The 14200-nt window shown below is 34.2% G+C and overlaps 1 protein-coding gene across 1 annotated transcript in view; it reads left to right on the plus strand.

Moving 5' to 3' along the window:
- The first annotated feature begins 9419 nt into the window (after window positions 1–9419).
- LOC105342877 (coiled-coil domain-containing protein AGAP005037) overlaps window positions 9420–14200 on the plus strand; it is a 39908-nt gene continuing 35127 nt past the window's right edge. The window contains exon 1 of the mRNA XM_034454419.2: window positions 9420–9629. Within this exon, the coding sequence (XP_034310310.2) occupies window positions 9485–9629 (145 nt within the window). The 5' untranslated portion in view covers window positions 9420–9484. The remainder of the gene's footprint in view (window positions 9630–14200) is intronic.

Here is a 14200-nt window from a genome sequence, read left to right on the forward strand (position 1 = left end):
AAAGACTGAAGGTCAGTCCATAAGGTCGAATATTACTGAGTAATTCAGTAGCTTTAAAGACATTAAGTTATAGTCAATAAGCTGGTCTGTCATTCAGTCAGTCATGTAGTCTCAAAGAGTCATTGATCAACCGGCAGAATGGGAGTCAATCAAAACGGAAGAAAGTTAGTAAGTAATTCAGTAACTTTAAAGTCATTAAGTTATAGTCAATAAGCTGTTCAGTCATTCAGTCAGTCATGTAGTCAGAGACCCATCAACCTGCAGAAGCCAATCAAAACGGAGAGAAGTTAGTCTGAAATTCAGTAACATTAAGTCATTCAGTTATAATAAATTAACTGGTCAGTCATTTATGCAGTAAAAGAGCCATCAACCTGCAGAAGCCAATCAAAAGGAAGGAAGTTAGTATGGAATTCAGTAACATAAGTTGGCCAATTAAATACAGTCAGTCAGTCTGCGAGCAACTCGGTAAAGAAGTCGGGTAGAAGAAAGGGAAAGTAAGGAGGTCAGACATTTACTTAGTTAAATAAATAGTTAAGTTTATAAGTACGTTAGTCAGTCAAAAAATAGGAATCGTTTAGTAAAAAAGGAAAGTATGTATAAGGATATGAATTGTAGAAAGTCATTTAACAAGTCAAGAAAGATAGGACGGTTAATTACAAGAAGCGCATGACCGGCTTTAACTGTAAAAAAAGCCAGTTTATCAATGATAAAGGAAGTAAGAGAGGAAGACAGGAAGTGTTATATATAAAGAAGCCAGTTTGTCAATGATAAAGGAAGTAAGAGAGGAAGACAGGAAGTGTTATATATAAAGAAGCCAGTTAGTGAATGATAAAGGAAGCAAGAGAGGAAGACAGGAAGTGTTATGTATAAAGAAGCCTGTTAGTCAGATATAAAGGAAGTAAGAGAGGAAGACAGGAAGTGTTATATATAAAGAAGCCAGTAAGTCAATGATAAAGGAAGTAAGAGAGGAAGACATGATGTGTTATATATAAAGAAGCCAGTTAGTGAATGATAAAGGAAGTAAGAGAGGAAGACAGAAAGTGTTATATATAAAGAAGCCAGTAATTAGTCAATGATAAAGGAAGCAAGAGAGGAAGACAGGAAGTGTTATATATAAAGAAGCCAGTTAGTGAATGATAAAGGAAGTAAGAGAGGAAGACAGGAAGTGTTATATATAAAGAAGCCAGTAAGTCAATGATAAAGGAAGCAAGAGAGGAAGACAGGAAGTGTTATATATAAAGAAGCCAGTTAGTGAATGATAAAGGAAGTAAGAGAGGAAGACAGAAAGTGTTATATATAAAGAAGCCAGTTAGTCAATGATAAAGGAAGCAAGAGAGGAAGACAGGAAGTGTTATATATAAAGAAGCCAGTTAGTGAATGATAAAGGAAGTAAGAGAGGAAGACAGGAAGTGTTATATATAAAGAAGCCAGTAAGTCAATGATAAAGGAAGCAAGAGAGGAAGACAGGAAGTGTTATATATAAAGAAGCCAGTTAGTGAATGATAAAGGAAGTAAGAGAGGAAGACAGAAAGTGTTATATATAAAGAAGCCAGTTAGTCAATGATAAAGGAAGTAAGAGAGGAAGACAGGAAGTGTTATATATAAAGAAGCCAGTAATTAGTCAATGATAAAGGAAGCAAGAGAGGAAGACAGAAAGTGTTATATATAAAGAAGCCAGTTAGTAAAAGATAAAGGAAGCAAGAGAAGAAGACAGGAAGTGTTATATATAAAGAAGCCAGTTTGTCAATGATAAAGGAAGTTAGAGAGGAAGACAGAAAGTGTTATATATAAAGAAGCCAGTTTGTCAATGATAAAGGAAGTAAGAGAGGAAGACAGGAAGTGTTATATATAAAGAAGCCAGTTAGTGAATGATAAAGGAAGCAAGAGAGGAAGACAGGATGTGTTATGTATAAAGAAGCCTGTTAGTCAGATATAAAGGAAGTAAGAGAGGAAGACAGGAAGTGTTATATATAAAGAAGCCAGTAAGTCAATGATAAAGGAAGTAAGAGAGGAAGACAGAAAGTGTTATATATAAAGAAGCCAGTTAGTGAATGATAAAGGAAGCAAGAGAGGAAGACAGGAAGTGTTATATATAAAGAAGCCAGTTAGTTAATGATAAAGGAAGTAAGAGAGGAAGACAGGAAGTGTTATATATTAAGAAGCCAGTTAGTGAATGATAAAGGAAGCAAGAGTGGAAGACAGGAAGTGTTATATATAAAGAAGCAAGTTAGTGAATGATAAAGGAAGCAAGAGAGGAAGACAGGATGTGTTATGTATAAAGAAGCCTGTTAGTCAGATATAAAGGAAGTAAGAGAAGAAGACAGAAAGTGTTATATATAAAGAACCCAGTAAGTCAATGATAAAGGAAGTAAGAGAGAAAGACAGAAAGTGTTATATATAAAGAAGCCAGTTAGTGAATGATAAAGGAAGCAAGAGAGGAAGACAGGAAGTGTTATATATAAAGAAGCCAGTTAGTGAATGATAAAGGAAGTAAGAGAGGAAGACAGAAAGTGTTATATATAAAGAAGCCAGTTAGTCAATGATAAAGGAAGTAAGAGAGGAAGACAGGAAGTGTTATATATAAAGAAGCCAGTTAGTGAATGATAAAGAAAGTAAGAGAGGAAGACAGGAAGTGTTATAGATAAAGAAGCCAGTTAGTGAATGATAAAGGAAGTAAGAGAGGAAGACAGGAAGTGTTATAGATAAAGAAGCCAGTTAGTGAATGATAAAGGAAGCAAGAGAGGAAGACAGGATGTGTTATGTATAAAGAAGCCTGTTAGTCAGAAATAAAGGAAGTAAGAGAGGAAGACAGGAAGTGTTATATAAAAAGAAGCCAGTAAGTCAATGATAAAGGAAGTAAGAGAGGAAGACAGGAAGTGTTATATATAAAGAAGCCAGTTAGTGAATGATAAAGGAAGTTAGAGAGGAAGACAGGATGTGTTATGTATAAAGAAGCCTGTTAGTCAGAAATAAAGGAAGTAAGAGAGGAAGACAGGAAGTGTTATATATAAAGACGCCAGTAAGTCAATGATAAAGGAAGTAAGAGAGGAAGACAGGAAGTGTTATATATAAAGAAGCCAGTTAGTGAATGATAAAGGAAGCAAGAGAGGAAGACAGGATGTGTTATGTATAAAGAAGCCTATTAGTCAGATATAAAGGAAGTAAGAGAGGAAGACAGAAAGTGTTATATATAAAGAAGCCAGTAAGTCAATGATAAAGGAAGTAAGAGAGGAAAACAGGAAGTGTTATATATAAAGAAGCCAGTTAGTGAATGATAAAGGAAGCAAGAGAGGAAGACAGGAAGTGTTATATATAAAGAAGCAAGTTAGTGAATGATAAAGGAAGCAAGAGAGGAAGACAGGATGTGTTATGTATAAAGAAGCCTGTTAGTCAGATATAAAGGAAGTAAGAGAGGAAGACAGGAAGTGTTATATATAAAGAAGCCAGTAAGTCAATGATAAAGGAAGTAAGAGAGGAAGACAGAAAGTGTTATATATAAAGAAGCCAGTTAGTCAATGATAAAGGAAGCAAGAGAGGAAGACAGGAAGTGTTATATATAAAGAAGCCAGTTAGTGAATGATAAAGGAAGAAAGAGAGGAAGACAGAAAGTGTTATATATAAAGAAGCAAGTTAGTGAATGATAAAGGAGGCAAGAGAGGAAGACGGGAAGTGTTATATATAAAGAAGCAAGTTAGTGAATGATAAAGGAAGCAAGAGAGGAAGACAGGATGTGCTATGTATAAAGAAGCCTGTTAGTCAGATAAAAAAGGAAGTAAGAGAGGAAGACAGGAAGTGTTATATATAAAGAAGCCAGTTAGTGAATGATAAAGGAAGAAAGAGAGGAAGACAGAAAGTGTTATATATAAAGAAGCAAGTTAGTGAATGATAAAGGAGGCAAGAGAGGAAGACGGGAAGTGTTATATATAAAGAAGCAAGTTAGTGAATGATAAAGGAAGCAAGAGAGGAAGACAGGATGTGCTATGTATAAAGAAGCCTGTTAGTCAGATAAAAAAGGAAGTAAGAGAGGAAGACAGGAAGTGTTATATATAAAGAAGCCAGTAAGTCAATGATAAAGGAAGTAAGAGAGGAAGACAGGAAGTGTTATATATAAAGAAGCCAGTAAGTCAATGATAAAGGAAGCAAGAGAAGAAGACAGGAAGTGTTATATATAAAGAAGCCAGTTAGTCAATGATAAAGGAAGCAAGAGAGGAAGACAGGAAGTGTTATATATAAAGAAGCCAGTTAGTTAATGATAAAGGAAGTAAGAGAGGAAGACAGGAAGTGTTATATATAAAGAAGCCAGTTAGTCAATGATAAAGGAAGTAAGAGAGGAAGACAGGAAGTGTTATATATAAAGAAGCCAACTAGTTAATGATAAAGGAAGTAAGAGAGGAAGACAGGAAGTGTTATATATAAAGAAGCCAGTTAGTGAATGATAAAGGAAGCAAGAGAGGAAGACAGGAAGTGTTATATATAAAGAAGCAAGTTAGTGAATGATAAAGGAAGCAAGAGAGGAAGACAGGATGTGTTATGTATAAAGAAGCCAGTTAGTCAGATATAAAGGAAGAAGAGAGGAAGACAGGAAGTGTTTTATATAAAGAAGCCAGTTAGTCAATGATAAAGGAAGTAAGAGAGGAAGACAGAAAGTGTTATATATAAAGAAGCCAGTTAGTCAATGATAAAGGAAGCAAGAGAGGAAGACAGGAAGTGTTATATATAAAGAAGCCAGTTAGTTAATGATAAAGGAAGTAAGAGAGGAAGACCGGAAGTGTTATATATAAAGAAGCCAGTTAGTGAATGATAAAGGAAGCAAGAGAGGAAGACAGGAAGTGTTATATATAAAGAAGCCAGTAAGTCAATGATAAAGGAAGTAAGAGAGGAAGACCGGAAGTGTTATATATAAAGAAGCCAGTAAGTCAATGATAAAGGAAGCAAGAGAGGAAGACAGGAAGTGTTATATATAAAGAAGCCAGTTAGTCAATGATAAAGGAAGTAAGAGAGGAAGACAGAAAGTGTTATATATAAAGAAGCCAGTTAGTCAATGATAAAGGAAGCAAGAGAGGAAGACAGGAAGTGTTATATATAAAGAAGCCAGTTAGTGAATGATAAAGGAAGCAAGAGAGGAAGACCGGAAGTGTTATATATAAAGAAGCCAGTTAGTGAATGATAAAGGAAGCAAGAGAGGAAGACAGGAAGTGTTATATATAAAGAAGCCAGTAAGTCAATGATAAAGGAAGTAAGAGAGGAAGACCGGAAGTGTTATATATAAAGAAGCCAGTAAGTCAATGATAAAGGAAGCAAGAGAGGAAGACAGGAAGTGTTATATATAAAGAAGACAGTCAGTCAATGATAAAGGAAGCAAGAGAGGAAGACAGGAAGTGTTATATATAAAGAAGCCAGTTAGTCAATGATAAAGGAAGTAAGAGAGGAAGACAGGAAGTGTTATATATAAAGAAGCCAGTAAGTCAATGATAAAGGAAGTAAGAGAGGAAGACCGGAAGTGTTATATATAAAGAAGCCAGTTAGTCAATGATGAAGGAAGTAAGAGAGGAAGACAGGAAGTGTTATATATAAAGAAGCCAGTTAGTGAATGATAAAGGAAGCAAGAGAGGAAGACAGGATGTGTTAAATATAAAGAAGCCAGTTAGTCAATGATAAAGGAAGTAAGAGAGGAAGACATGATGTGTTAGATATAAAGAAGCCAGTAAGTCAATGATAAAGGAAGTAAGAGAGGAAGACATGATGTGTTATATATAAAGAAGCCCGTAAGTCAATTATAAAGGAAGTAAGAGAGGAAGACAGGAAGTGTTAGATATAATGAAGCCAGTTAGTCAATGATAAAGGAAGTAAGAGAAGAAGACAGGAAGTGTTAAATATAAAGAAGAGAGTTAGTCAATTATAAAAGAAGTAAGAGAGGAAGACAGGAAGTGTTAGATATAAAGAAGCCAGTTTGTCAGTTATAAAGGAAGTAAGAGAGGAAGACAGGAAGTGTTAGATATAAAGAAGCCAGTTAGTCAATTACATGTATGAAAGAAGTAAGAGAAGAAGACAGAAAGTGCTAGATATAATGAAGCCAGTTAGTCAATGATAAAGGAAGTAAGAGAAGAAGACAGGAAGTGTTAAATATAAAGAAGAGAGTTAGTCAATTATAAAAGAAGTAAGAGAGGAAGACAGGAAGTGTTAGATATAAAGAAGCCAGTTTGTCAGTTATAAAGGAAGGAAGAGAGGAAGACAGGAAGTGTTATATATAAAGAAGCCAGTTAGTCAATGATAAAGGAAGGAAGAGAGGAGGACAGGGTGTGTTATATATAAAGAAGCCAGTTAGTCAATTACAAAGGAAGTAAGAGAGGATGACAGGAAGTGTTATATATAAAGAAGCCAGTTTGTCAGTTATAAAGGAAGGAAGAGAGGAAGACAGGAAGTGTTATATATAAAGAAGCCAGTTAGTCAATGATAAAGGAAGCAAGAGAGGAAGACAGGAAGTGTTATATATAAAGAAGCCAGTTAGTCAATGATAAAGGAAGTAAGAGAGGAAGACAGAAAGTGTTAGATATAAAGAAGCCAGTTTGTCAATTATAAAGGAAGTAAGAGAGGAAGACAGGAAGTGTTATATATATAGAAGCCAGTAAGTCAATGATAAAGGAAGTAAGAGAGGATGACAGGAAGTGTAATATATTAAGAAGCCAGTAAGTCAATGATAAAGGAAGTAAGAGAGGAGGACAGGAAGTGTTAGATATAAAGAAGCCAGTTAGTCAATTATAAAGGAAGTAAGAGAGGAAGACAGGAAGTGTTAGATATAAATAAGCCAGTTAGTCAATGATAAAGGAAGTAAGAGAGGAAGACAGGAAGTGTTATATATAAAGAAGCCAGTAAGTCAATTATAAAGGAAGTAAGAGAGGAAGACAGGAAGTGTTAGATATAAAGAAGCCAGTTAGTCAATTATAAAGGAAGTAAGAGAGGAAGACAGGAAGTGTTATATATAAAGAAGCCAGTTAGTGAATGATAAAGGAAGTAAGAGAGGAAGACAGAAAGTGTTATATATAAAGAAGCCAGTTTGTCAATTATAAAGGAAGTAAGAGAGGAAGACAGGAAGTGTTAGATATAAAGAAGAAAGTAAATGAGGAAGTAAGTGAAGAACTAATATACTAGTAAGTAAACCAGTCAGTAAGAAAAGAAGCTAAGCTAGGGCGTAAAGAAGAAGGGTAAATCGGTAAGTCAAACTGTCGGTAAATAAGGATAGTAAGTTAATAATCAATTATTCAGTTAGTCAGTCAGTTAGTCAGTCAGCGGGGTGGGAAAGGAAAAGCTAATCAGTTAGACAGAGGTGGGTTGAAAATTAAACGCTGGAAGGAAGTAATTCACACGTGGGTACACATGCAAGAAACGGACCGTACACACACACACACACACATATATATATATATATATATATATATATATATATATATATATATATATATATATATATATATATATATATATATATATATATATATATATATATATATATATATATATATATATGTGCACGTTCTACCCGTATCCTCCGAAGATTTATCGCTGTTCACAATAGGGTGGTTTCACAATATCACTTAACTGAACTCTTTTGTTTAATGAAATGATTTTCTAGGATTTGGTATAAAGAAAAGTGATTTTTAAAGAGGAAAATAACACCAATGTCACCCATGCAGCCTTCCCCAGTTCAGTGGGGCCACAGAAGGCATTTAATTAGTGTGTTAGTACTGTGGAATCAGTAGAACTGGCGATGTGTTCAATTTTCAAATTTCATGGATTTCCCGATTATACCCTCAGGTTCAAAACCGAACAAAAGAATGATGAAATATCGAGAATTTTTTAGAAGTTTATTTAAGCTAATCTATGCAAATGGCAATCGAATAAAATTAGTCCATGCGAACTGAAACGAATCCACAGCCAAACATGGCATTAAATCTTTATATGAAAAATTACAAAAAAAAATCGTCAAAATAACCAGTCATTCCAATTGACATTTTTGTCCAATTTCGTCACATAAAGTGTTCTCGATCTCGCATGTTTAGTACTGCTGATATTTTTGCCAAGGAAGAATTATTGCAACAAATTGGGTCTGAAATAGTACAAAGTTGCTATTTGATAAATCTGCCGTTGACATTTAAAATAAAAATATGTATTTCTTGATAAGTTTCTTATGTAAAAAATAAATTTGCCGTTGGAATTTAAAATCAAAACGTGCAGTCTTAATAAATGTGTTTTCTTTGGAGACCTTAATCTTTTGTATAAATAATAATCATGATATGATATTGATCGAGACAAAATTAATCAAAAATACACGTACAGTTTGTTTATTTTTCTCGATTCGATGTGTCAAGTGATGTCAGACCTGATTTTCGTTTTTAGCATGTCTGTATGAGGCAACAAACACTATAATTATCAATTATTTATAAGCATAACATAACATAAGATGTTATTGATGTTATTGATGATGACAATGTGACCTCATACAAACATGCTAAAAACAAGACATATCGAGTCGTGAAAAATTAAATGAAAATGTATTTTTGATTAATTTTGTCTCGAATGAGAAATTTCATTTGCTCGTTAAAGGTATTAGGTCCCACTTACGTAATTAATACATCACGTGTAAGGATTGTCTGATATGCCAGACATATTATTAATAAACAAAGCATTACATGTATTCTGTTCATGTAACTACGAAAAACAGATACTGTCATTTTATTTCTATGACGTCAATACAGCTTGTGAAATGAGAAGTGTTTATATATGAATACGGATTTTTTGGATATTTATTTGAACTAAATTTTAAAACTGATTGATTTTGTGAAAATGCAAGCAGCAAATTACTAAGAACATTAAGTGCAGGTATTTAAATGGGGGGGGGGGGAGACTTCTCCGAATTTCAAACAAGCAAAAAACAATAAAAAAAAACCAAAACAAACCTCACCAAAGAAACCCTTATCCTTCAACTTTAAAGACCATTTTTTTTTGGGGGGGGGGGGGTTAACCTGTAGCAGGTGTATATTTCTGTTAAAACCATGAACTGAGTTATTGTCGTGTTTCCATAATTTTTTTCTATACTTTTTCCTTTGGCAGGGACTAGAAAGAGGAAATTCCAGGAAGGCTCTTTGGAAGCGAAAAGTATACATCGGGAAGGGAATTAAAGTACCCGGATAACAATGTTGAAAAAATTGTGCGACCAGACTTTATTAAGTAAATTCTTACGGTAACTTGGCACATATCTTTCAATCCATTTTCGTCGCACTTGGATGTGGTTGTCTTAATTGTAAGCTTCACGAAATCCTTTCGAACGCCATTAATCCGGAAAATGTAAATCCGAACATAAAGGTTTCAAAAATAAATTAATAACAATATTTCCGGTTTGTATCGGAGATGAAAAAGAATATAACCAATACCGAAAATGAGTGACATTTTAAGTTGAGAGCCAGAGACGCATTAAAGACGCAGCGTCATGCAGTGGACGGGGGAAAGAGAGAGTAGAAGGGACCGGTACAGACGCATCCGATCCCGAGCGTCACAGCAAATTGGCAACGGCGCCGACTACATCAGAGGTCTCGTTCCACCCGTCAAGGGGCCTAACTCTGGCCGTCCGGAAGGTAAAGTGTTAGTAAATATCAGGACACTGAAAAATAGTAAACAAACAAGTCATTACTTGATTAATGGCAATTAACCCCAATGGTTGTCAATAAATTACCAAAACTTAAAAAAAATCAAAGTACTGAAGAACTGACGGGAGTTGATTTTGTCGATGTTTATTTATTTTTAAATCAATGATATGTTATTTTGCATGACAAGTACATGTAGTTTCTAATTTGAATTACGCACATTTTTATGATATGAATTTTTGGACTTTTTCGACAAGAATGTAGAGAAACCCCTATATGAATCATGTTAAATAATATTTAAAGATAAAATTGATTCAATCAAACTATGTATCAGTAATAGAAATATTTCTCGAAAATTGTATGGATCCAAGTAATATTGAACTCTAGTCTCCTTCAACCAAACGCTCGGCTGACACCGTAAATCTCTGACAAGGATTTACGGAGACAACCGAGCGTCGAGTTGAACAAGACTATATTGAACTCTGGCGTAGGAATACATACGACTACAAAAATATTTAAATTGTTCGTACCATTTAAAATCTTACTATTTTCAAGGTATTTATAAATAAGTTTCCTTGAAAAACAATGCTTTAGCATACATAACATCGACTTTATCAATAATTTTCAAGAACTAAGTCTTGTCAGCAGCCATGATTTGTGCTGAGGTCCAAACACTGTTTCACTATCGGTTTGTCTGAGTAACTGCATAGGAGAGTCGATTAAAATCAACTCCCAAAAACAGCCTCAAAATATAAATGCAGTGGAGTTATAAGTTTTATGGTGCCAGCATCTTCACTAGCCAAGGGTTTTCGGTCCACTCTGCCTTCCATAAATCCTTGGCTATAGTCTGTCCCAAGATGTTTATCGAGTACATTTGGACGATTTTTAATAAAAATACACATGTTATACCTGTGAAAGAAGTGCAATTAAAATTGTAGAAAGGGATAATTTCAAAGATAATTTCATTGACACATTATCATCTTTCACTCGGAAAAATTCACAGGAACGAAAAAAGATTCCTTACGGAGATTTATAATGGGGAATGTTTACATCTTTTCTCCATTCGGAATATACTCGGAATACATCGCGCAATTTTACAATGTTATCATCTGGGCTTGCTGCAATACAAATACAAATCACATTTTTTAGCATTGTATTGAAACCTGAGAAGCTATCAGTGGCGTTTCGACTGAGAAGTCTTGTAAATTTGTTATACTTTTACATGAACATCGTTTGAACCCTGAGGTATTTATGAATATCGTGCAATGAAGCAAAATGTGAATCCAGGATATCATGGGACAGAGTATAGTAAAGATGTGGTGCCAGGGTCAGTGACATATATTTTATGTACAAACTGACAAGTACCCTAACTTGGTCACTATAAGCCAAAAACATCATGGGTTGCTCTGTAAATTTGACCTTTTTGTATTTTCATATATTGCTTGCAATTTTTAGATTTGACATCAAAAATTGCATATTCAAAATTGTTTACAAAAAAAAGTCCTGTTTTTTTTTACCTTGATAACCCCAATGACCCCTGTAAATATTTTAATATTTTTATTTTGCCAAAATTGGCATGCAAATGATGATGTTTAGTTATTATTACACTTAATAATAAACTACATGCATGGATTTCCTTTAACTTTTTTAAAGACTACAGGAAGTTTATATATGGATCACAATATCACACCTTTTTCATTTAAATCAGAATGAACCATATAGCCCTTTGGAAACTTAACAACTCTCTATCTAAAGATGTTGGTATAAAGTTTGGTGCAAATGAGATTAAATAGTTGTCAATGTCGACCCCTCCCACCTACCCCCCCCCCCCCCCCCCAAAAAAATGCTGGACAAATTTTGATTTAAAAAAAATTACCATACCACTGCTAAGTTTCCACGAAACACAGGTGTTATCCATGTTGTCCATTCACCTGGTAATCAATTTATATTCCAAAATCAATATTGCTGGATAAGCTGAAATTCTTTGAGTTCATTAAATAAAGTACACAGATCATCAGGGCAGGCCTAATATTACACTGATTTTTGTTAGTGTGTCAGATACACATGAATTTCATGTGGAAATTTTAATTAAGACAGGGTTGCCTCTTAAAATTGAAGTAGAAGGAAGAAATAAAAAAGAAGGGGGCCATGGGGTATAGCTTTTAGCTAGATTGTGTTTCAAATGCAAAATAGCCGGGCAATTACATCCCTTTAGGTGGGGGAAATCCCTGCCTCGCTGGTCGAATAGACAACCCTGTATTAAAAGTTGATGAAAAGCACAGATATCAGTATACTACTTTAGTATTTAAAGAGAGATAACTCTTTTTGGTCTTGTATTGTATGAGTGTAGAATGAAGATGAAACCGTTACAAAGCTATTCCTGATGATGCATCGACATATCACAGCTAATTTTCATATCGTTCAGATGACATTTTATTTTCGCTGTGACATTTGGCTTTTGAAGCAATATTGTATGACTTTCTGATGATAAAGAGTCTTTTGTACTATTTCTGTGCCAGGCATGCATGCAGCTGTGGCTAAAAATAACACTATTAATACATACTGGTAACGAAAGACTATTTCGGAACAATGATGCCTATTTTTACTAGATGACATTATATGAATCAGCATCATATGATCTTATTTTTTCTCTGAAAATAACTACCATGAAATTTCAACTCATTTCAATATGTGGGAGCCAATGATTTCTAATTGATATTTAATTTCACAGGTTCACCAGGAACATAGTTTTGTGAATTTACTTATATGATGTTATATGAATCAATACTGTACATGTGTTTCAATTATATCATTTTTATTTTGAGAATGTAGATATCTTGGTTCCTCACCAAATACACAAATTTAAGCCACCACAAATTCTAATCATTTCACGGTTTATCGTTGCACCCTTATGTACATGTATTATATTTATAGCGTGTACAATATATTTGAAGAAAATTGATTTTTCAACATGTTAAATTTCTGGGTAAGGATCACCCTCCAAATCAACCAAAAAAATGAGCAACCACAAATTCTAATGATTTTACCTATCATATTTATAGCATGTAAAATATTTGGTAGAAAATGATTATTCAACATGTTAGCACAGATTTGATTCAATGAAAGCATTTCTAAATGTACCTATTTATCTACATACATACGTTACATTAGGCAAGGTACTTCATTTAGCTTTCCGAAAACTGATATATAATAGTCAAATGTACCGTAATACTTAACAATACGTAACACTGTTTAAAAAATTTGTGATATCCGAGTATTAAAGATATCAAGGGTAAAATACTTTAAAAAATAAGTGGTTGGGAGTTACAAATCACTTCGACATATCCATTGTATTTGAGATATCAGTGTTCGAGATATCGAAGTTAAACTGTACTTGACAGTAGTAGATTGATGGATCTATAATGTCCCCTGGCTTCGTATTAGGATAGAAAGCCTAGCTGTGTAGTATTGATTTCATCTCTTACTATGTGAACTGTATATGCAGGAATTGATCGGACCATACAGAAAAAAATATCGATGTTCCTAAAGCATCTCCTTAACACATATAGTCTCTCATACAGGACAGACAAAGAGGAGATTGTTGTTTTTTCATCGATCAGAGTGAAAATATTAAAGCCCCGTTCTTTATATAATAATGGAACACCTGAGAGGTCATTACAATGTAGCTCATCTGTTTTGTTTAAAAGTTCTTGAAAATGCTGAACTTAAAACATGGAAGGCATTGCAGGTATCTATTGAGTATATAAAGTTGCAACTACTGTTACATGTTATAATGAAGACATTGGCACTTTATGGTCATGCTAAAAACCTTGCATTATATGTGCAGTGGTTGGGGCTATATATAGACCATGGATATAGGGCTTGATAATAATCAGTGGTAGAGTTCCTGACTAGAGTTGCAGGGGTACCTGAGGTTCGATTCCTGGTCTTGTCATATATTTTCAATGTACCAGTATATATATGCTCATTCTTCCTTTCCTATTACACATGCAATAATTCAAAGACACATATTGAAGGGCTGGTATTCTGCTTTAAACCAGTGCTATATATAACAATCTAAAACATATGAAGCCAGCTTATTATTTAGCTAGTGTCAATTTCAGTTTCTATACTGGTACCAATGCAAAGACATAAGGGCTCATGGTTATTATGCTTAAAACTAGCAACAATTTCAGGACATGTAACGATAAATCAAAGACAATAGTGGCTGGTTTGGCTTAAATTAGTGGCAATTATATCCCAGTAATGGAGCATCTTTGCCAATTAGGTTGAATTTCCTTTAGTCAAAAGATGAGCGAGGTGTCCAGAACCTTTTGTTTGGGTTTCGATGAGTGGAGATTCTTTGTGTGTTAGTGTTAAGGAGACACATGGTTTCCTGAACAGACAATTATTGCGTTTTTTTCTTTTCCACCATGTTTTTATGTCCAAGAAGTGGTTTTGGTATCTCCCTTTTTTTCCCTCCCTCTCTCTCTTCTTGGGACAACAACAGTTTATTAGATTTCCTGGAGTTTGCATAGGATAAAATTCCAGGATGAAATAAT

Source organism: Magallana gigas, chromosome 10, assembly GCF_963853765.1.
Source record: "Magallana gigas chromosome 10, xbMagGiga1.1, whole genome shotgun sequence".
Taxonomy (NCBI): Eukaryota; Metazoa; Mollusca; class Bivalvia; order Ostreida; family Ostreidae; genus Magallana; species Magallana gigas.